At 45.4% G+C, this 19,212-nt stretch overlaps 9 protein-coding genes across 9 annotated transcripts in view; 5 read left to right on the top strand and 4 right to left on the bottom strand.

Moving 5' to 3' along the window:
• AGABI2DRAFT_206919 (hypothetical protein) overlaps positions 1-1,825 on the top strand; it is a gene marked incomplete at its 5' end in the record, with an annotated part of 3,539 nt that extends 1,714 nt beyond the window's left edge. Inside the window, 8 exons of the mRNA XM_006462467.1 lie at positions 55-154; positions 210-307; positions 359-666; positions 714-819; positions 875-1,081; positions 1,136-1,363; positions 1,414-1,485; positions 1,556-1,825. Coding sequence (XP_006462530.1) covers positions 55-154; positions 210-307; positions 359-666; positions 714-819; positions 875-1,081; positions 1,136-1,363; positions 1,414-1,485; positions 1,556-1,708 — 1,272 coding nt within the window. The 3' untranslated portion in view covers positions 1,709-1,825. The remainder of the gene's footprint in view (positions 1-54; positions 155-209; positions 308-358; positions 667-713; positions 820-874; positions 1,082-1,135; positions 1,364-1,413; positions 1,486-1,555) is intronic.
• Positions 1,826-2,025: 200 nt separating this feature from the next.
• Positions 2,026-2,997, top strand: AGABI2DRAFT_223913 (hypothetical protein). The gene is made up of 4 exons (XM_006462466.1): positions 2,026-2,125; positions 2,183-2,446; positions 2,527-2,650; positions 2,704-2,997. The coding sequence occupies exons 1-4, from the start codon at positions 2,123-2,125 to the stop codon at positions 2,736-2,738; spliced, it is 426 nt and encodes a 141-aa protein (XP_006462529.1). The 5' UTR covers positions 2,026-2,122; the 3' UTR covers positions 2,739-2,997.
• A 106-nt stretch (positions 2,998-3,103) lies between these two features.
• AGABI2DRAFT_223909 (hypothetical protein) lies at positions 3,104-4,617 on the bottom strand. Its single transcript, XM_006462465.1, has 7 exons — positions 4,467-4,617; positions 4,234-4,398; positions 4,048-4,176; positions 3,909-3,980; positions 3,656-3,848; positions 3,474-3,594; positions 3,104-3,397 (listed from the first exon to the last, which is right to left on the bottom strand). Exons 1-7 carry the CDS (start codon positions 4,553-4,555, stop codon positions 3,288-3,290), a joined length of 879 nt encoding a protein of 292 aa, XP_006462528.1. The 5' UTR covers positions 4,556-4,617; the 3' UTR covers positions 3,104-3,287.
• Positions 4,618-6,130: 1,513 nt separating this feature from the next.
• AGABI2DRAFT_193654 (hypothetical protein) lies at positions 6,131-7,797 on the top strand. The gene is made up of 3 exons (XM_006462464.1): positions 6,131-6,340; positions 6,396-7,079; positions 7,136-7,797. Exons 1-3 carry the CDS (start codon positions 6,204-6,206, stop codon positions 7,476-7,478), a joined length of 1,164 nt encoding a protein of 387 aa, XP_006462527.1. The 5' UTR covers positions 6,131-6,203; the 3' UTR covers positions 7,479-7,797.
• Positions 7,798-8,188: 391 nt separating this feature from the next.
• On the bottom strand, positions 8,189-9,604 carry AGABI2DRAFT_119382 (hypothetical protein; the record flags this gene model as incomplete). Its single annotated transcript, XM_006462463.1, has 3 exons — positions 8,189-8,770; positions 8,841-9,527; positions 9,590-9,604. 3 exons carry the CDS (start codon positions 9,602-9,604, stop codon positions 8,189-8,191), a joined length of 1,284 nt encoding a protein of 427 aa, XP_006462526.1.
• A 1,166-nt stretch (positions 9,605-10,770) lies between these two features.
• On the top strand, positions 10,771-13,196 carry lcc8 (laccase-8 precursor; the record flags this gene model as incomplete). Its single annotated transcript, XM_006462944.1, has 13 exons — positions 10,771-10,898; positions 10,955-11,006; positions 11,060-11,128; positions 11,183-11,327; positions 11,378-11,455; positions 11,506-11,514; positions 11,567-11,594; positions 11,646-11,914; positions 11,968-12,461; positions 12,530-12,681; positions 12,742-12,765; positions 12,819-12,880; positions 12,934-13,196. The coding sequence occupies 13 exons, from the start codon at positions 10,771-10,773 to the stop codon at positions 13,035-13,037; spliced, it is 1,614 nt and encodes a 537-aa protein (XP_006463007.1). The 3' UTR covers positions 13,038-13,196.
• Positions 13,197-13,454: 258 nt separating this feature from the next.
• Positions 13,455-15,432, bottom strand: AGABI2DRAFT_206909 (hypothetical protein). The gene is made up of 8 exons (XM_006462462.1): positions 15,204-15,432; positions 15,094-15,153; positions 14,760-15,039; positions 14,357-14,710; positions 14,106-14,289; positions 13,895-14,046; positions 13,554-13,836; positions 13,455-13,503 (listed from the first exon to the last, which is right to left on the bottom strand). Exons 1-7 carry the CDS (start codon positions 15,389-15,391, stop codon positions 13,558-13,560), a joined length of 1,497 nt encoding a protein of 498 aa, XP_006462525.1. The 5' UTR covers positions 15,392-15,432; the 3' UTR covers positions 13,455-13,503; positions 13,554-13,557.
• A 629-nt stretch (positions 15,433-16,061) lies between these two features.
• AGABI2DRAFT_193650 (hypothetical protein) lies at positions 16,062-16,412 on the top strand. Its single transcript, XM_006462461.1, has 2 exons — positions 16,062-16,299; positions 16,370-16,412. The coding sequence occupies exons 1-2, from the start codon at positions 16,095-16,097 to the stop codon at positions 16,390-16,392; spliced, it is 228 nt and encodes a 75-aa protein (XP_006462524.1). The 5' UTR covers positions 16,062-16,094; the 3' UTR covers positions 16,393-16,412.
• On the bottom strand, positions 16,400-18,023 carry AGABI2DRAFT_193648 (hypothetical protein). The gene is made up of 4 exons (XM_006462460.1): positions 17,597-18,023; positions 17,347-17,546; positions 17,153-17,287; positions 16,400-17,097 (listed from the first exon to the last, which is right to left on the bottom strand). The coding sequence occupies exons 1-4, from the start codon at positions 17,844-17,846 to the stop codon at positions 16,486-16,488; spliced, it is 1,197 nt and encodes a 398-aa protein (XP_006462523.1). The 5' UTR covers positions 17,847-18,023; the 3' UTR covers positions 16,400-16,485.
• Between the last annotated feature and the right edge of the window lie 1,189 nt (positions 18,024-19,212).

The following is a 19,212-nucleotide window of genomic DNA, read 5'->3' as shown; positions in this document are numbered from 1 at the left end:
TCGATATGAAACCGTATCGTAACACGCCTATGCCGAAACTGAAATATTTCTTAGCAACTTCTCGAGGTGGAAGACTTGTGCGACGCCGCTCGTCCTGACGAACGGAGTGTCATGACATATATTGCCAGTTTCTTTCATGCCTTCTCCACGATGAGTAAGGACTCCTGTCTCTTCGGATATTCAAGCAAATTTCTAAACTTGATCAACAGATCAAGCAGAGACTGTTGCCCGTCGAGTTGTGAAATTCGCTGAGCTAATGCAATCCGTGTGGGTATCAAGGAACGACTACGAGCGACGCGTTCGACAGGTCCGTTGATGATGCTACTGACAAAATTTATTGACATTGATAAATTCACAGCTTCTTTCCGCCCTGCATGATGTACAAGCACAATGGGATGCAATCGTCTTCGACGGCACCTACAACGACGCCAAGCAACACTCTGCAGACTTTGCGACGTACAAAAAGACCACGAAGCGGGATTGGGTAACTGAAAGACAAGATATCGCCACACTATTCGGGAATATTCAAACCAAATTACGAACGTACGGTTTGCGTGAATACATTCCTCCCAAAGGTCTGGACCTTGCCGACGTCGACAATGAGTGGAAGCAACTGTTGGACAGTGAAGCAAGGCGATCCAGAAGCATCAATGCTCAGATCAGAGAGTAGGCCATGTCGTTCTCCTGCCCTTCACACATTAATCATCCCGTAGAATCAAAGAGGCTCTGAGAAAGAAATTCGCAGACGTTGCCAATGATTTTGAACGGCGCCTCCAAATCATATCCCGCGAACTGTCCAATGTGGAAGGACCGTTAGAGGTTGGATTGCGATCACCTCACTCACAGCAACCTGCTAATGCATAATTCCGTCCAGTCCCAACAGGAACAATACAAGGAGATTCAAACACGAATACCCGAGCTCACTGATGCGTTGGCCGATGTAGCTACCGTGGAAGCTGAGTGCGAAGCAGCCAACGTGGAGGAGAACGATTATACCATTTTCACATATCCAGATCTAGCTTTCGAACTGGAGCTCGTTATTCATAGCATCGCTAAAAAATTCACCTTCATCGAAAATCAGGTAAGCCATCCAAAGAAGTCTTTGCAATGGCTGCTACTGACGATATGACCAAAGATTGTATCGCGGAATTTGACGAACCTTACGCCTGCGCAACTTGAACAATTTGAAAGCACTTTCCGTTACTTTGACAAAGATGAATCGAATACCCTAGAACTTGCAGAAATGATTGCAGCTCTTGCAAGTCTTGGCATTGTATACTCCGAAGATGACATGAACTATATTTACGATGAACTCGTCCGTGACTACGGCGCAGTTACATTTGAAGCATTCATCAACCTCTTGGTATGCCCTGCGTTTGAATTACCTTCTAATGCTTATGTTGGGAATACAAGGTGGATATTATGGAAGATCAAACATCACGCGATCAATTACTTGAAGCGTTTCGAGGTATCGCTGCTGACAAGGTGCGACCAACTTCTTATCCTTCTAGCCAGTTCTTCCTCTCCCATTCTTATCCAACTTTTATTTCCAAAGCCCGTTGTCACGGAGTTGGATCTACAGTTGGCACAATTACCCGCTCCGGCTATCGAATATCTGCGTAGTGCCATGCCAAGTGTGCAGAATGAAGTTGGCGAGCAGGCATATGAATATGAGAGGTGGTTGGATGAAGTTTTTGCCTTTGAATGAAGCTTGGAGTAGTGTACGTATATGCAAAAGCTTGCATTGATTTTTCTTGAAGGAAAGACATTGTAGATTACATACATAATAGAAAGACGAACATTCCGTAGCGGATTACTTCCGATATCAGGAAATATTGGTGTGGTAGAAGAGGGGTTATATGTGTTATTTTCGTCGCCCAAGTCAATGATTCCTGAAAAACCCAAGCTGCGGGGACTCTGGATTTTTCTATGGCGCAGTTCATAATGACTCATCCCGCGCGTAGCCAGTCATTTGTGTGGAGAACACAATGCTGTGGAAAGAGTGATGCTGCATTACCTTTTATGGTATATTTGTTGATCAAGATATCAGCTCACAGCCATCACGGCTCTACAACCCCTTCCTATCTCTCATCCCATCTCAAACCCCAAGTGACTCAACACCATGGCAAGTCTACTTTCTATCCACGCACACCATTTTCCCTCATACAATTTTATCGTTTAGGCCACCGGAGTGCGCGTCAGCTCTGAATCCATTGAAGCTTACCAAAATATCAAATTGGGGAAGAAGCAGAAGTATATCGTGTTTTGTGTCAACGACAGCAAGACGGAGATTATCGTTGACAAAGCGCTTTCTGGAAAGCAAATCGAGAAATACAATGACTTCGTTGATCTTTTGCCTCAGAAAGAACCTCGATGGGCTGTTTATGACTTCCAATTTGAAGCTGATGGTGGTGGACAACGTAACAAACTTGTCCTTATAAAGTGGTATGTCTCTCTTAAGACAGTCTATGCGTATTCCATGATAATGAGCATAAAAATCGTCTTTGCCTTATCTCGCACAGGGTCCCCGATGACGCGGGCATTCGACCGAAGATGCTTTACGCAGGGTCGAACGATGAATTGCGAAAGTCTTTAGATGGAATTGCTGTTGAAGTTCAGGCTACTGATTATGACGAGGTTGCGTATGAGAGTAAGCAAATCATCGATCTTATATATTTGACCCTTTTTTCATAAAATTTGCAGATGTCCTGGCCAAGGCCAAGCAGGGAACCCGTTGATCATTTATCTTTTCAACACCTACCCGTCGACTAGTCGTCTTGAACACAATGTTAGAATTTTTCTACCTCGGCTTTTTTTCCCAATCATTTTCAGACTCGCGCTTTGCACCGACCTCGTTCGAACCTCTTAATGTTGTATTTCCTGTAAATGTGTTAAGAATAATACCCGGGGCGGTATTTCCACTTTGGGTTCAAACTGGCGCTTGATAACGCTGATGGAGCCGAGTAGAATCAGGTTATCAGACGTACATTAAGCTTAAGGGTGCCGCTCAGAGTGCTCAACTTTCATCTGCTACAGAAGTATGGTTAAATGCTACAACTTTTTCCAGTCGTATGACCTTGGAAATTATCGTTGTAAATTGTGTCAGAGAGTACGCCACCTGATTTAATGTCTTACTGGATCTGTTTTTTCTACATCATGTTCATTAGTCCTCAATACACTCCTATATATCAACGCGACGAAAAACTAGTTCGTCCAACTTCACAAGAAGAGAAGTATTAATCGAAATAACTGAGAATAATTGAAACAATAATGAAACTTGGAGGCCGTCAGTACTTCCTAAGTCCACGATATGCACTGATCTGCGCTTTGATTCTCGAAATTTGTCCTTTAGTAAATTCCCTCATACATGCATCTTCCGAATAATCCATAAAATTATCTAAAATAAACAATATCAGAAAGATTGTTTAAATTTCAAAAGATAAATAAACAGTCTTGTCAGTGAAAGAACGTACGGATAGGATCCAGTCCAGGATCGTCAGGACAACTGTCGCGTTTAGTTGGACATCCATATGCAGGTGAACTTTCTGCTGGTGTATCAGATACGAAATCCCCATTTCCTCCACAACCACCACCCTGTTTTTTTCAAGCCTATTTGGAAAAATCATCTTTGATGCCGAGAAATGGTTTTTCTTACCTGGAATGTATGATACAACCCGAGCCAATGACCGACCTCGTGTGTCAATGTTCGACCTTTGTTGTAAGGCGCGAGTGTTCCTCTTGGTAGACTGGAATAGAGAACGACGACACCGTCCATGGATGAATTATTGTTGTAATCCCAGGGAAATGTAGAATATCCTAGGAGTCCCGTGCCTTCGCCGGCTCGAAAACTGGATAGAGAAGAAAAAGGGATGAGTAGGTGAAAGCTGATAGCGATGAGAGAATCATACCCGACAGAGTAAACGTTTAGAGTAGTGGCATCACCAGTTTTGAGAGCCAGTTTCATGTTATTCTCGTGTTCACTGCATGATGGACCAACGGTGAAAATCAATACGTTGCATTGTTTGAAGAAACAGGATAATTACTGACTTGTGCGGCGCGACTCTATCAAACCATTCGAGATTTTTTGTGCGAGTCGTGTTGGTGTGCCTCCATCTCAGGCCAGTAAGACCGTAGTCAGCATTCAAAACGTCCATCTGATCTTTGATTTGTTGGTCCCTGGGGCACCGTGCGTCAGTTAAGGGAAAGTAATACAATAGAATAAACTTTATGCACGGAATATACCCGCCTTCTAATGTGGTGTTTTCGTAGACGATGTGAAAGTGAACGTCGATGTAAATACTTCCCGCAAGTTTAGCTTCGAACGAAGAGTCAAGGCGAAAATCGTTGAATTTTCGTTCTACATCGTCGAGTTTGGATTGGCTGATCAATGTACCACATCTAGGAGAAAAAGAAAAAAAACATTGAAGGTTTCGCAAATATAAAAGTCGTTAAACGAGGACACCTACCTTCTAAAGTCTTTCGCAAGAGTCTGGCTCTCGATAGCGCCAGAGAGGGTGCCAAAGAGCAAGGCAGCGACGAAGGGGATGAGCAGCATTGCCTAACAAACACGTATCGCATGATTGGGGTCTTTATACCAGGCACGATGAGCTAGCAAGTGCCTTGTGGATATACTGTAAGTATACGTTTCATGGTTCGAAAGAATTTAAAGGTAAATGATTACCTTTGCAAGGTAACGTCCGTGCAAACAGTGAAGTGAGCTTCCTTGCACGCAAATCAGGAAAAGAACTCCTGTAGTTCCTTGCATGGGCTAGACCGCTAAGGGGAAAGATTCGCGGAAACTAGTCCGTTGAAGCGGCTGATACTTGAGGGCGATTTGAGAGGGAGGGTGAGTCTTAAGGTTAAGTGCTGGTGAAGCTTGAGCTTGATGGTTAGGATTAAGCGTGCCGGCTGAAAAGCCAGAGTTTTTATACCAGAGTCGTTCTTCTCGGGCGTTACGTTCCTTTCCATTTGATATTGGTGCACTTCAAAGATAGCTTCTTGTGGGGGTGAGGTGGCCATCACTGGGAAATCAACTAGCATTATCAGTCAAGACTCAACATGCGCCGCACCATGCCGTAGCTGGATCGCTGATTTTGGTTAAAGTTTGGTAGTTGACTTGCCGGCCTGGAGGGTTACGCAGCACAAAGTGTAGAAATCGTGATAAGACCTGTGGGACGATAACTTCGGGGACTGAGGATCCGACTGACTGTCCCCGCAGCAATGAAGAATTTTTGACGGCATATGGATAGCAGACAATCGCCATGCACAAATGAGAATATATCACAAGAACAGCGATAGTCTGAGGTTACTGAGATTAGATCAGTGGCAGGCTTTGAGCAAAGTTCGCTTATGGGATTGAGCCTGTGGAACCCTATCGGAAGTTTTCGTCGCGCTATTAACACATTTAAAGGGGAAGGTCCGAGTCGCCGGTTGAGAACGAGGGCTTCGAAAAGACTTTGAACGTATACACTTTGCATCTTGGGGCAAGAAGGGCCAACAATATCATTTGATCATGCCAATGGTATCCGTAACCGTAGGCCGTAGACAAGCGATCATATGATATCATAGGGGTAGCGGACCTCGGTGCAGTCACTACACAAGCTTGTCAGCGATGTTGCGCTTGGGAATTTTGGCAACCGAGCTGTCATGACACCAGTAGTAGTAGAACTTTGTCTGATGACTTGATTTCTTGTGCGAAGGTGCTTTTCCTGACAGCGGTTTACACGAAGTGACGGGGTTCAAAGCTGCCAGCGGACATACAGTTCTAGGCATCAGCCGATGTAGTGGATGCACATGGTGTTAAAACGATGTGAACTGTATAAAGCCAGACATAATACATACTACCCCACAGGTGTTTGGTCTTGGCAGGGTCGCGGTATGATTTGCGAGTGGCTGCTTTAGGAGTAGGAGCGTGTATGGCAGTGCAAGAAAAAACATTTTTTGGTATGATACGGAGGCTAAGAGGAAAGAGAACATGTTGTCTTTTCGTCTCACCTACGTTTTCACTCAAAGGCCATAGATAAGTACGATTTTACAACTTGGACGGGGACTGATGGATTGATGGATGGCAACGGTGTGAGGACATGTTGCCTCTTTGAGCTAGAGCACACACATCTTGTCTTGTCCTCCCCTCTCACCACTCTCCTTTCACATTCTTTCTTTTCGCTCTTTTTTCACCCACCCTCCTTTTTATCCCGTCGCAGATGGCTCCTCTTGCTGGAAAACCACCCTTTGCGACCGATGAGCCGGACACTTTCTACGAGTCTCAGCCCCAAGCACAACGCAGAGCTCGCCCTCCTCCCCCTCCCAACCCGAACGCTCGAACCTCCGCTTACAATGTGTATGTTTAACCTCTTCCACCACGCCTTAGACACTGTCGCTTATTGTTTATTCAGATATGACAATTATCTCGCTCCCGGCGACGAAGGAAATGCCGAAGGAAATCGCCAGTCTGGTGTCGGCGCCCTTGGCATGGGTCTTTTAAACATGGCGGATTCAGATGATGATTCCGATGACGAGGGCCCTAACAAGAGGCGACTCACACCTGCATCTAAGAATGCAGCTCTTGCAGTTGCCACGGGTGCTACCTCACGCTCGCCCACCAATCCATTCTTGACGGATCCCCAGCCAGTAGTACAAACTCCCTCCCCTACTATTGCTGCTCCTCGCCCTGGTTATGCTGCTCCAATTGCGGCCCTTAACTTAGCTAACTCCGAACCTGTCACGACAACTCGTGCTCCACCTGCACCCGCACCTATAGCTGTCCCTATGGAAAATCCTTTCGAACCACCTATGGCTCAGGTGTATCCTCCTCATAGTACCCCAATGCCATCGCCTTCATTACCACCTTCGTCGCCTCACCCCCTCCAACCCTCGATTACTCCAATTACACCTGTATTTGCACGTCCCGCCAAGGCTGGCAATTTGACCTTCTCTGAACCTATTCCTCGTGCCAAACCTATCATGCGGGGAGGTAGTGAAGGCACGCTATTGCCCCGAAGGGGTGAAAAAGGTGACGATTTTTGGCGTCGCTTCAGTATGGTTGCCAAGATCGAAAATGGAAGTGGTTCAAAGGAAAGGTAATGTCAAGCTTCTGATCGATTAAGTCATTACTTGTGCTAACATCAGTTGGTAGTTGGTGGCTGAAAAAAACACGGAGTGGTACCACTCGCCTATCCCGTTGGGTCTGGGTCATTGCCATAGCTTTGGTCCTCTGTATCGTGGCTGCCAGCGTCATTGGCTGGAAAGTTTCTCAGTCTCATCCCGACCATCAAGCTCCCGAGGCAATTGGTGGTTCGGCAAACGAACGCCCAGAGTCTGAAACTGTCGCTGCGTCCGCGACGGGTTCTTCGATTAAACACGTTACACCGACGCATACAGTTGCCCGCCGTGTCGCTTCGATGTCGGGACTCCCTTCTGCCCATACCCGAGCTGTGGAACGAAGAAAACGGCTTTTTGACTCGGTCATTGCTCATTAAATCTGGTCTTTATAGTTATACTTTAGCGTTATGGCCCGCTTTTTATCCCGGCGCCGCGGTTGACATGATCTGTCTACCTCCCATCTTCCGAATTATACTCCTTTGACGTAATTCAACTCACCCACGTCATCATCCCTCATGATTTTTTTCAAATCTGCCCGTTGTCACCCACAATTTTACGCTTATAACATCCGAGCATGCTTGAAGCCGGCGCTAGCCCTAAACATGGAAAACATCTCCACATATATCCGTTCTTTGAAATCTCTTTACCTTCTCCAGCCCCTGTATAGTTATTAACGTGCTTTCCGGCATTTTTTTCTTATCTTTATTCTTTCGCTGACGTGCAAGTCGAATACCCATCCCAGACTCTAGTCTTTTTCATGCACACTCACCACCTTCATGTCACTTACATTTTGATACCACCATTTTGTTTTTGTTTGCTTATCGGTTGGATTACATTTGCGGATCTAGGTTAGGTGTGTTTGATTGGAAATCGTAGTTTTTTCTTGAGATCTTTGTGAACGGTGTTGTGAGCGGTGTGATTGATTTTGTGAAAGCTGGTATCCACGTCCTTTTGAAAACACCCTCTTTCAGGGTGGATACAATTAAATAGTGGGGATACAAGAAAACCAAGATACAGGTCAGCGAACTATTCAGTTATTTTATACAAAGATTGTCATGGGGTCAGAAGATAAATCGAAAGCAAATCATCATACATTAAACATAGCAAATGCTTCATCAGGAAGACATCTTTCACCAACTCTTTCAAACAAACTCAATTGCCCATTCTTATAGACCAAACTAAAGCTGTTCACATTAGGAAACCTACGCGACTGTTTTATAACCTCCATTTGAATCATGTGCAACAAATGACGAAGTGTTTTGAATTGCGGTTGAATTGTCGGTTGATAGAATAAGATTTCGGGGGACGTATGGATGTCGCGTTTGCGTACTTGAGTTATGAGACCTTTAGTGTGACATGCGAGGTAATGATTTGGGACTTGGGAGAAAAAGAGTTGGGGGTAACGTTCTTTGGCGTTCCAGGTTTGGAAGGTTGTGGTTTTGGATGTTGAAACCGTTGATAGTTCGATCAAGTGGGATTGCGGGGTTGGTGGATTTGGCGAGGGGATTATGTTGAGACCGAAGGCAGTTGTAATTTGTTGGGAAGACGAGCTTTCTTGCTCTGATTTGGAAGGTACTATTTCGTTGATGAAATCGTACGACGATTGTGGCGCCGATGGAATGCAAGCATCAATTTCGGATCGTACTACCATATGTAAACCGCCAAAATCCTAGAACAAAGAGGAGGAGAAGGTTATTCAGCCATAAATGTTGTAAGAAATGAGTGAAGGGGATACATACATAAGAAACGATCCTGAGATGTCTTCCAGAATCTTTGGATACGGAATCCAAAGCAGATACAGCATCGGCTTCTCTGGTGAATGCATTCTCGAAATTAAAACCACAGGAATTTCTAGTGATTGGTTCGAACGTAGTTGAATCCCAGCGATTTAACAATATAGTCTTATTTCCGGCAAGTTCGACATCGATCCGAACGGGGTTTGAATAGGAGGGGTTGTTGAAATTACCACGACTGTAATCCTTTGTGATACCTCTACTATCATAACTTCCGCTGGATTGATTGCGGAGGATACGGAGCAGGTTTCGAATGGAATTACGGTTCGTGATAAAATCAACATCATACCAAGGGTATTTCTCCGAAGGTTGGGTTCGCTCTTGCCAGTGATTGACAGAGAGCAAGAGAGGAAGAAGGTTTATGGAACGCATGCGTGGATCGTATTGATCTCTGTAATGCCCTTCCCTATCAAGTCGAAGGTAATGTGGTAAAGGCCGTTCTTGCCATTCTCGAGGAGAACCTGGAACGATGATAGATTGATCACCGTGATTGGATACCCAGTTATAAGAACCAATGTATTCGCAGTTTGTTATGTCGGCGTTGAAGCCTCTGGAGGCCGCATCTGTTGGGAGAATGAATTTATGGCATTTAACAGGTAAGTTGGAATAGAGCTGGGACTTGTCGGTAGAGGTCTGTGACAACATAATTAACGCCCATGAGTAGGGCGATGGGTTCACGACCACTGCTTGCTTACCTGACCGTCACACATACTGCGCTTTATCCTTGGCTTTCTTTTCTGTTCAAGAACCTTCCTTGAGACCTTTGACAGCTGACGCCTGGCCTCTGTTGTGCCCGCGTTATAGGGTATCAGCTTCTCGGGCCGGCTAGATTGTCATATTCTCTTGCAACAGAGCTCCGGAGAAAGATTCCAGTGCTTTCCACCCCTTGTACCACAACCCGCTAAACCTCCAGGTAAATTATATATAGCTTGTTCTGGAATACAAGCACGTTATCCTAGTCAGCATGTGCTGAGTTCTTTGCTCAGGGATTTCTTGTTGAAGCGCTTTTCATCTGTGAGGATGAAATCTGTTCTAGACCTATGATTTAATCTCATCTCTAGTCGCGTATTAACTCTTAGGGCAGCAGGTTCCTGGTGATTGGACCCCTTACTACCTATGATATTTTGCATGGACAATCCACTTTCGCTCATAGATGCGTTTGGCCAGCCTAGTATGGTGAAACGCGATCAAACTTTCAAACATATGCTTGACGCGTTATGTTTTGGACCGCAAATTCTCCATATGACATGAACAATTCGTTCATTCGATGATGGGAAGCCTTCAAAGATGCTTCCTGCCAGCCTCATTTGGCGAGTATTCGCTCGCCACCGAGACCTGCGGATCCCGACAGTCAGGGTCACGCTCTTGCTTGTGCTTGTTCCTTCTTATTCCTACTCGCACCTCGCCCCAAGCAGCGCGACATGCACCGATTCCCAATAAAAACACAAATTCTTTCTTCAACTGTCAGGAACTGAAGTATCAATCGGTCATGTGGCGAGGACTGCTTCGCATCGCTTTTAATTTTGATATGGACCACAGTGCCCCGCACCAAACATTTTCAGACGTACTGTCAGGGCACGAAACAATAATATGATGTGTTTTTCTCCAGTAACACAGTTCTTCATACTGGCAGGCGAAACGTGGAACACGACCCAATCATCATTGCAATTTTATGAACCCAAGTCAGCAAGGCTGATTCGACTGAGTCTACGGTCATTCGGTCGCGGATTGAACCACTGTGTTCCTTCTGACCAGGCCAATATAAAATTGCCTCAATTACCCTGTTTCCATTGTCGTTGGATCCTTGCCCTTCTTCTCCCTTCTAGTTGTCCCGTCCCCTTAAACCAACAGCAAGCATTTGGCTGGTCCATACAGAATGTCTTTCAGTCTACTGTTCGGTTTCCTCTTCATGTCGGCGACAACTATTTTGGCGAAGACTGTTGGCCCAGTGGGTACTATCACCATTGCAAACAAGGTCATCGCACCGGACGGCTTTGACCGTTCGTGCGTACCGCTTTCACGTATGGCCGTGCCTGCTACACGCTGATATACGTTGGTAGATCCTCGCTCGTCAATGGTGTACACCCAGCGCCTGCTATCACGGTGCAAAAGGTGTGTTCTATGTAAATAATCTATGCCTTTTGACGTGCTAAGCACTGCTTTAGGGTGACCGAGTGAAGATAAATGTGGTTAACGAGCTTTCCGACCCGACTCAGAACCTCGGCACAACTATCGTCAGTGTCGTTGATATTCCGCGCGATAAACACGGCTGACGATTTGAGATTTAGCATTGGCACGGCATATTTCAGAGGGGGACTGAATCTATGGATGGAACTCAGGGCGTTACTCAATGTCCTATTGCACCTGGAAACTCTTTCCAGTATGATTTTCAAGTAAATCAGGTCGGTACCTTCTGGTATCATTCGCACTTCGGTATGTCTGCTATTTTGGATGACCATGAAACACGTTCAACCCATTTTCAGGCGTACAATACTGTGACGGCGTCCGGGGGCCCTTGGTTATTTACGACCCGGATGATCCTCTAATGTCGTTCTATGATGGTTAGTGCTTCATTACAATGCGTTCGCCGCCGCTGAGAAACTCTCCATAGTTGATGATGGTGAGCTTTATCGTCACTGTCGTTTGATTGACTGATGCAAGCTTGCATCAAGTATCTACCATCGTCACGCTATCTGAATGGTGATCTTATTAGAGCATTTTCTTCTGCGTACAGAAGCTGACGTTTTTCAGGTACCATAGCCTTGCTGTGGACTTACTGGGTACTATCCCAATGGCGGATAGCACCTTGATTAACGGTAAAGGACGATACCCTGGCGGAACCAATACCAAACTAGCCGTTGTTGATGTGCAAGAAGGCAAACGCTACCGCCTCCGTCTTATTTCCGTTTCGTGTGACCCCAACTTCACTTTCTCAATCGATGGTCACAATCTCACCGTTATCGAAGCTGACGGTATAGCACTCACTCCGGAGACTGTCAATAGTATTCAGATCTTTGCAGGTGAGTCAACGCCCGGAAATACAGCATTGAATCTTTTTTATATCGATGAACAGCTCAGCGTTATTCTGTCGTGTTGCATGCCAATCAACCGGCGGACAATTACTGGATTCGTGCTCTTCCGAATTCGGGCAATAGAAACCTGAATTCTACTTTCGAGAATGGAGTCAATTCTGCTATCCTTAGGTATCGCGGAGCGAAACCTCAGGAGCCGACGTCTATGCAACAGAGTTTCAAAAATCCGCTCGTCGAGGCCAACCTGCACCCGTTAGAGCCAATTCCCGTTCCGGGAGAACCCCGTCCTGACGGCGCTGATCAAACTTTCAATTTCGACCTCGCTTTCGATACGAAGACCTCCCGTTTCAGCGTTAATGGTGTCGTCTATAAAACCCCCACTGTCCCGGTCCTGCTTCAGATCCTGAGTGGAGCAAGGAACGCTCATGATTTGCTTCCCAAAGGGTCGGTCTACACCGTAGAAAGGAACAAGACCATCCAGATCAATGTTCCAAGCGGTCTTCTTGGAGGACCCCATCCGTTTCACCTCCACGGTGTAAGTGGTCTGGGTTGCGCACGCTTTCAAAAGAGGACATGACTGACATAACGCCCTTTTGAATTCAGCACAATTTCAATGTTATTCGGAGTGCTGACACTGGGAAATATGACTTCGACAACCCCGTCGTGAGGGATACAGTGGAAATTGGTAATACCCCAGGAGACTTTGTTTCTCTCCGCTTCACAACTGACAATCCTGGTCCATGGATCTTTCACTGGTGAGTTGAGTTCCATTTCGAGTCTCTTTATCATTCAACTTATGAAAAATTTACCGTCAGCCACATTGAATTCCACCTCATGGAGTATGTCTTGACGAGTCGCTAGCAAGGATTTAATGACTCATATCTTTACCAAGGGGCCTTGCCATTATATTCGCCGAAGCACCCGACGACGTTGCCGCGAGCCCCGACATTTCTGGTTTGTGGTATTGTCTGTTTTGTCTGATATATTTGCTCATAGCAGGCGTTCAGATGAATGGGATCAACTTTGTCCTACCTGGGATAATGAACCCGACTATGTCAAGGAAGCGGGTAATAATACACGTACTGGCAACAACACTACCAATGGGGATTAGACACTCCTTTCACAATACGATCCCTTTGCGCCCTGATAAGGTGTTAGATGAATGAAGGTTTCAATCGGTTCGCTTTAGAACACTATGATATATCCGCTCGTTGTTCATCATACCAGTGACGTTCTGTTAGTTCCTTTTGTGATAAATACTCATTGTCGTACTTATCGAGCTTCATGCCAATCTACTTTTGGAGCTTTTTTGACTTTTAACGCGGCAGCAGATACGACGTAGTAATTGCGACCGACCTTATTCAAGTACAATACTAACTCCAAGCTCAAGCAATTTGTCATGCAGCGAAGTATCAAGGCACCATTTTCCAGGTTTGCAGTTAACGACGAGGGCAGAAACAACTTCTCCAATCTCTTTTGTTTACTTACTGAGTCATTGTCGTCGCATCTACCAAACAGCAAGTATCCAGAGATATCGTCAACATTGAGCTAAACTTCATACACTAAAGATACAGCAACTAAACATATCACATTAATTTAATTGACGAGTAAGCGGATAGAAACACACCTTTCTAATTAGCTATGGCACTAGCTACAAACGCATTGAAATTATACGAAGCCGGGGAACCTTGAAACGTAAATGCTTCAGGCGAGGGTGCCAGTTCAACTATGGTCTCCCCCTCTCGCTGAATGATACCCTTCATGATACCCCCAGGTGTGATCGGCACTGAGAGCTTCGACACGCCCAAGGGAACTTGAATTTGTTGGCTAGCGGCTGCATCGGACGAAGTTGAGAGGATAACAGTGGACGGTTTAGTAGTCATTACCACGACCCAAACAGCATCCTGTGACTGATTGCGCGCATAAGTTCTTTACATCAGCCGAGAAATTTGTGGGAAGGGAACGTACTAGCTCGAAATTTTCAGGCTGACCGACCGGGTCATCCGCCTTTGCTTGAGATGGGTGAGGCCGTGACCACATGAAAATCTTGTCTTTTTCTATTGCAGGGAATATGCCGGTCTTATAGGCTGAAGCATAGTATCGTGTGAGTTCAAGCCAACCTAGCATACGCTTTCGATTATTTTAATTCGAGAGGAGAATACAGATATTTAACACTTACCAGTGTGATCAAAACCGTTCACCCAAGCCTCGCTGTTTGGCTGGGAACCCTTGACGGGCCCGATATAGTGCGATTCTCCATAATCATTCCAGGTAAGAATCTGTATGATATCGAACTGGTCTCGGTTGGAAACAATAGATTCCCAACGTTTGACATAGAGATGGTGATCCGAGAAATAGATCCACTATAACGCCACAACTCGATCAGTATACACATATCAGCGGATTAATGGTAAAATTTCTTGCTCTTACATTCTTGTTAAAAGAATCTTTGCCATAGTGCGTAAAGAACCAAGGCGATACTGCACCCATGTACATGGGTTTCATAGCCCTATCGTCTCTAGCCTGAATGTTGGTGCGAAGAGCTTCAAGGGCCTTCACGTGTTCGTCATCCGTTTCAGTGGATTTAATGAATTCATCCAGCACAGGTGCAAGTGCAGGGATAGCGGATGTGAGGGAACGAAAGGTTGATCCGAGAATGGCGTTTGACAATTGAAATATAGAAGGAATTTTGTTGACCGTGGCAGCTCCCGTACCATCAGACAGGGAAGCAACGAGGTTATGCGCAAAAGAGGTTGTCAATTCTATCGGCCAGCCAGAATTCCACTGTCGCAAATATCAGTCCCGGCTCCAATTGATTACAGGGTAGAATCACATTGAAATCACCATTCATCACCTCGAAAAATCCACCAAACTCAGCAGGATCGATAAAAAATGCGGGTACAAAGTAAACTTTGCCTTGCAAGTCGTTTTGTTGGACAAATTGTGATTTCCAGCCCTCTTGTACGGAGGCCTGCCCGAAAGTACATGTTTCACCGGCAAATGTCGAGACGAACGCACGAGAATCGTATCGAAGCTGGTTTGGGTGATCCAAATAGGGTTTGATAAATTCACGCAGTCGACATGCGTCATCGGGAGACTGGCAGGGAAATGAACTTGAGATATGAAGTTAGAGTGATGCAACTAAAAGGATAGGAAAAAAGACCTACGTCATGTCGAGGGAGATAAATAGTTTGAAGTCTAGATTAGATTGCTTAGCAGCTTCATAGCTACGAGGGAATTAGCGTATTGTACATGAAGGAGGAAGGATGCAACTTACGCGTCGGCGACACGGGCGGCACTCCAATCGTCGATGCCGCAATTGAGCGCAAAACCATCAATTCCAGATGCATGTGCCAATCTGATATCATCTGCCCAGTCATTCAAGGTATACGGATAGGTATTGCCGACCATGTGGTGGGCAACTACGTATTTTTGAAAACTGTTATCAACAGGGGAAGTTGACATCAATGGTATCGAAGCTTTGGGTGTGGCGGTAAAAGGAGGTGCGCTTGGGAATGGGGCGGCAGAATTATTTGAACTTTTGTGCGTGGGCGTAGCCTCAGTTATAGAATTTAAGGTATTAGGAATGGGAGTGCTGGACCTCGGAATAACAGACGTTGGAGTTACTTGCTCTCTGGGGACGACGAGAAAGTCCCCAGTCCCACTGGCATTGCTTAACAAGTTCGGAGAAATGGAACTGAGATCTTCAAGAAGCCCAGCCTTCCCGCGAGTATGCCTTTGAATCGTGGTCCGTCTGGGGGGAACAACTAAAGCGTGCACAGCACTGAGAAGGATAATGAAAAGGACAATCAATGTCGTATATGGCATAACGAGCGACTATTCGGAAGGAATACAAAGCACAACGAAGAGCAGGGGAGACCAGACCCAGACTAGGCGTGATTTCGAGGAGGAGTGAGAACAGAGGAAGAAAAGAGAGTAAACATAACCAATACAACTAGAACAACAGACATCGCTGCTGCAAGCATGACCTGAGGACAATGAAACTTTGAAAGGGACAATATGTAGTCAATAGCAACCCATTGTATTTGTTTCTATTATTTGTCCTTGGCCTTAAGAACAAATACATCTTGATCTCTGAAGGATTTATGATGATGCTGCTCTGTAACCTCTACCTTTGACTTTGAGAAATGCCAAACAACGGAACGCCATGTTTTTTGGACAGACTTTATCGTTCTCAGTTGTGAAAATACTCAATGGCTGTGCACTGACCGAACCGGCCGTCACTGGCTCATGGCTCACTGAAGAACGTTCGCTTGTCATGGACGTCAAACACGAGGTGCAATTTGTGCCAAACTTCCCATTTAACAATATAGTTATTGTGGCGGATTATATTCCCCGAAGGAACTGCTCTGGTATGGTTCCGCGCCACACGTATCTATAACCTACCCTGATATCCAAACCCGCCCGCTAAAAACCAATCAGGTCATTGGTGCAGGAAGCCATAAGCCATGTCGAACACACAGTGTTACCGTATCTTTCGTCTATAGAAATCACTGCTACGTCTTTGAATGCTTCGATCAAAGGTTCTAACAGCAACACTATACTATTATATTGCCTTCCTCCTCTCCGATCTTTATCGATTCCGATGGAGACTCAATCCCCAATTCAGCCTGAACCTCCAACACTACCTTTCTCAAGCTTTCCTCCCCTTCTTCAAGCGCGAACTTCCTTACATTATGCTCACCGCCAAATCTCTCCCTCACAGCATCCATAATTTTCTTCACACCGAACCAATTATTTCCCAAATTTGCCCAATCACGAACTCGGTGTCCAGAAAATACGTTTTTAAGAAACTCTCTATGCCGCTGTTCTTCCCTACGTTCTTCGTACACTGCTCGTTTGTTGAAGAAATCAAGACTGGCTTCCTTCGCGTCAGGAATATCACCGGAAGCTCGAGTGTAATTTGGAGATTGTGAAAGGTTGCCAGCCCATTCAATGAAACCAAAGTACATCGTTCTACCAGGTTTTCGTTTCTTTGCTCCGGGCCTGAAATGTGAAGAGTCGAAGAATTTATTTTTGATAGCCCATTCGTAGCAGGCTAACTGGGTGTCGAAACCTTGTTTCCATTCTTCCATTGACCACCCGAAAAAATAAAAGATTTCTTCGAAAGATTCACTGAGTACGATCGGCGGATTCGGATTATCTGGGTACTTTTTTTTCGCCGATAAACGGAATCAATAATGAAAATGAAAATCGGATAGATACCTTGAGTCCCTTGTTACTAAAGTGTAAACCGGCATTGTTTACGAGCAGACCGATGATCATGCCGAGGTCACCGAATGAATTGAAGAAGATTGTTCTTTCCCATTCGTCTTTGGATGCACAAACGTTCACATCGACCTATAAGAACCAGTGTCCATATTAGCTCTATCATCAATCTGGTCGAGTAGCAAAAGCACCTGATAGAATATACTCGAACTACCGGCTTCTTCCCGGGCCTTTGTCTCTTCTTCCCCTTCCAATGGCCCACATTGTGCCCATTCTCCGGAAGGGATGGCGATTGCAAAATTGGACGTTCGATTTCCATCCATAGGGTTGGAATACTGTGCCCTGAGTCGAGAAATGACAAGTTCGTGTGGAACATTGACCGCCGGAATATCTTTAAAAGATTAGCCTTATTTCTGAGAAAATATTCTTTTGTTTACTAACCTTCGTCCTCCCTCGTTTCCGGAGAATTGCTGGGGTTTTGCGCAGGCGTAGCTTGCTGTCTCGGTAGACACACTACGATATCCAAGTCTCCATAATTCTCTTTTTCGGGTGCTTCGGAAGGGACTCCTACATGCACGTATAACTCTTCTAGAATAGGCAGTAGACGTGCTTTGAGCATGTTGTATACTGCTGGGGGAAGTCGAGGAAACGAGGTCGGACTAAGGACAGAACCAAACGCGTTCCCTCCCATAATTGTCGAGTTGTCAAGTTAAATTCCGTGGATTGAAGGATAGAGGATTTTACACAGTAGCAGGCAGAGGAACCAAGTCACTAGAAAAAATGGTTCACGCTTTATGGCAGGAGAGTCGAGTGCCCCATACTAAGTTGGTGTCATGTCAAGGGGACGATTCCAGTCATTTCACATAAGATTGACCGCCTTCTATGAGCTTCCTTATGTAAATAGTTAGTGAAAGCTGCGGTTTGAGGGTAGAAATTGTATTATGCTTACATGAGATAATTTTAGAAACGTCAGATCTATGTTTATACCACTAACAGGACTCATCGCGAAGATTCTCAAATTCAGGAGAAGCACGGTTCAAAGCGTTAAACACGTCATTAAATTAGGAAGAAAGTGAAAAAATGCTGCGTACCTCCGGTATACGATGATATGAGCACGCACGGCAATCCCGGCGGTTGACAAAAAAAATCCCTCAACCTGGAGGCGGATTACCATGTCAGATAAGTCAACGTAGAGAGACTCGCGGAACCCAACGCGTTGCAGAAAATACTACTCAACCATCCCAGCCTGAGACGAACTGCTCGAAAGGTCCACTTAGGAGAGACTTGATCTGATAAAGTCGGAAAAACCACTTCGGCTACCTTCTTGTCTTCTGATAATGGTGTCTAACCGTGCGAGAGGCACAAAAAATCCAGGGACATAGGTGGCAATATAATCTTCTACACCGATCCACGTCATAGGAGGTCAGTGACGGCAGTGAGCCACTAGCACTTAAGGAGTCCAGAAGCCCAGAGTAAGTCCAAATTGGCAAGACGAAGATCCTTAAGGAGAATCAGAAGGTGGACCTGGTGCGAACAGGCAAGTGTGGCATAAGTGAAGTCTGGACATCGTGCTGGATGCGGCCACGTTTCGGAAAACTATTCAATTTTTTGAATGGATAGACCGTAATTGGTTGAACCTGTGATGTGGTTCCGCGGGATTCTTGTTGCATTGCTGGACATCAAGCAGAAGTGTATGGTCTTTGACAGGGGGCAGGCAGCCGAGCAATTCGGTTAACCAACCCACCCACTTGCCTCCGTGGGAATTGCCAAACGGGTGTATCCTCATCAGCTTATATAATGTCACTTCCAAGTCACTCTGTCTTTCGGGGATAAATGATAAGTATCTAGACATACAGAGTCAGGAAACATAAAATTTGCCTCATGTATTACACGTGTAGTGAGCATAGGTAGTAGCGAGAGAAGTAGATACTTATTTTTCTGTCTTCCATGCCTTCAAAACGGCGAGCGTCAATTTCGAAGCCCAAAGCCATTGATGTCACAGATATTCTTACTCTCTATACAACCGTACAACCTCACACCGGAATTCACACTATTAT

Source organism: Agaricus bisporus (genome assembly GCF_000300575.1).
Source record: "Agaricus bisporus var. bisporus H97 unplaced genomic scaffold AGABI2scaffold_7, whole genome shotgun sequence".
NCBI classification, from domain to species: domain Eukaryota; kingdom Fungi; phylum Basidiomycota; class Agaricomycetes; order Agaricales; family Agaricaceae; genus Agaricus; species Agaricus bisporus.
Note: the sequence above shows the minus strand (reverse complement) of the source record. Positions and strands in the feature narration are given on the sequence as shown.

Excerpts from the sequence above, each read along its gene's own strand:
- AGABI2DRAFT_223913 (XM_006462466.1), top strand. Across the intron at positions 2,447-2,526 it reads AACTTGTCCTTATAAAGTGG|CCCGATGACGCGGGCATTCG; the intron begins TATGTCTCTCTT and ends TCGCACAGGGTC. Across the intron at positions 2,651-2,703 it reads TGACGAGGTTGCGTATGAGA|ATGTCCTGGCCAAGGCCAAG; the intron begins GTAAGCAAATCA and ends TAAAATTTGCAG.
- AGABI2DRAFT_223909 (XM_006462465.1), bottom strand. The coding sequence starts at position 4,555 with ATGCTGCTCATCCCCTTCGTCGCTGCCTTGCTCTTTGGCACCCTCTCT. Across the intron at positions 4,177-4,233 it reads TTAGAAGGCGGGTATATTCC|GGACCAACAAATCAAAGATC; the intron begins GTGCATAAAGTT and ends ACGGTGCCCCAG. Across the intron at positions 3,981-4,047 it reads GATAGAGTCGCGCCGCACAA|TGAACACGAGAATAACATGA; the intron begins GTCAGTAATTAT and ends TCCATCATGCAG.
- AGABI2DRAFT_193654 (XM_006462464.1), top strand. The coding sequence starts at position 6,204 with ATGGCTCCTCTTGCTGGAAAACCACCCTTTGCGACCGATGAGCCGGAC. Across the intron at positions 6,341-6,395 it reads CGAACCTCCGCTTACAATGT|ATATGACAATTATCTCGCTC; the intron begins GTATGTTTAACC and ends TTGTTTATTCAG. Across the intron at positions 7,080-7,135 it reads GGAAGTGGTTCAAAGGAAAG|TTGGTGGCTGAAAAAAACAC; the intron begins GTAATGTCAAGC and ends ATCAGTTGGTAG.
- AGABI2DRAFT_206909 (XM_006462462.1), bottom strand. The coding sequence starts at position 15,391 with ATGTCAACTTCCCCTGTTGATAACAGTTTTCAAAAATACGTAGTTGCC. Across the intron at positions 15,040-15,093 it reads TTTATCTCCCTCGACATGAC|TTCATTTCCCTGCCAGTCTC; the intron begins GTAGGTCTTTTT and ends TCATATCTCAAG. Across the intron at positions 14,711-14,759 it reads TGATGAATGGTGATTTCAAT|TGGAATTCTGGCTGGCCGAT; the intron begins GTGATTCTACCC and ends TATTTGCGACAG.
- AGABI2DRAFT_193650 (XM_006462461.1), top strand. The coding sequence starts at position 16,095 with ATGTTTTTTGGACAGACTTTATCGTTCTCAGTTGTGAAAATACTCAAT. Across the intron at positions 16,300-16,369 it reads TCCCCGAAGGAACTGCTCTG|GTCATTGGTGCAGGAAGCCA; the intron begins GTATGGTTCCGC and ends AAAACCAATCAG.
- AGABI2DRAFT_193648 (XM_006462460.1), bottom strand. The coding sequence starts at position 17,846 with ATGGGAGGGAACGCGTTTGGTTCTGTCCTTAGTCCGACCTCGTTTCCT. Across the intron at positions 17,547-17,596 it reads GGAAACGAGGGAGGACGAAG|ATATTCCGGCGGTCAATGTT; the intron begins GTTAGTAAACAA and ends AATCTTTTAAAG. Across the intron at positions 17,288-17,346 it reads GTTCGAGTATATTCTATCAG|GTCGATGTGAACGTTTGTGC; the intron begins GTGCTTTTGCTA and ends TGGTTCTTATAG.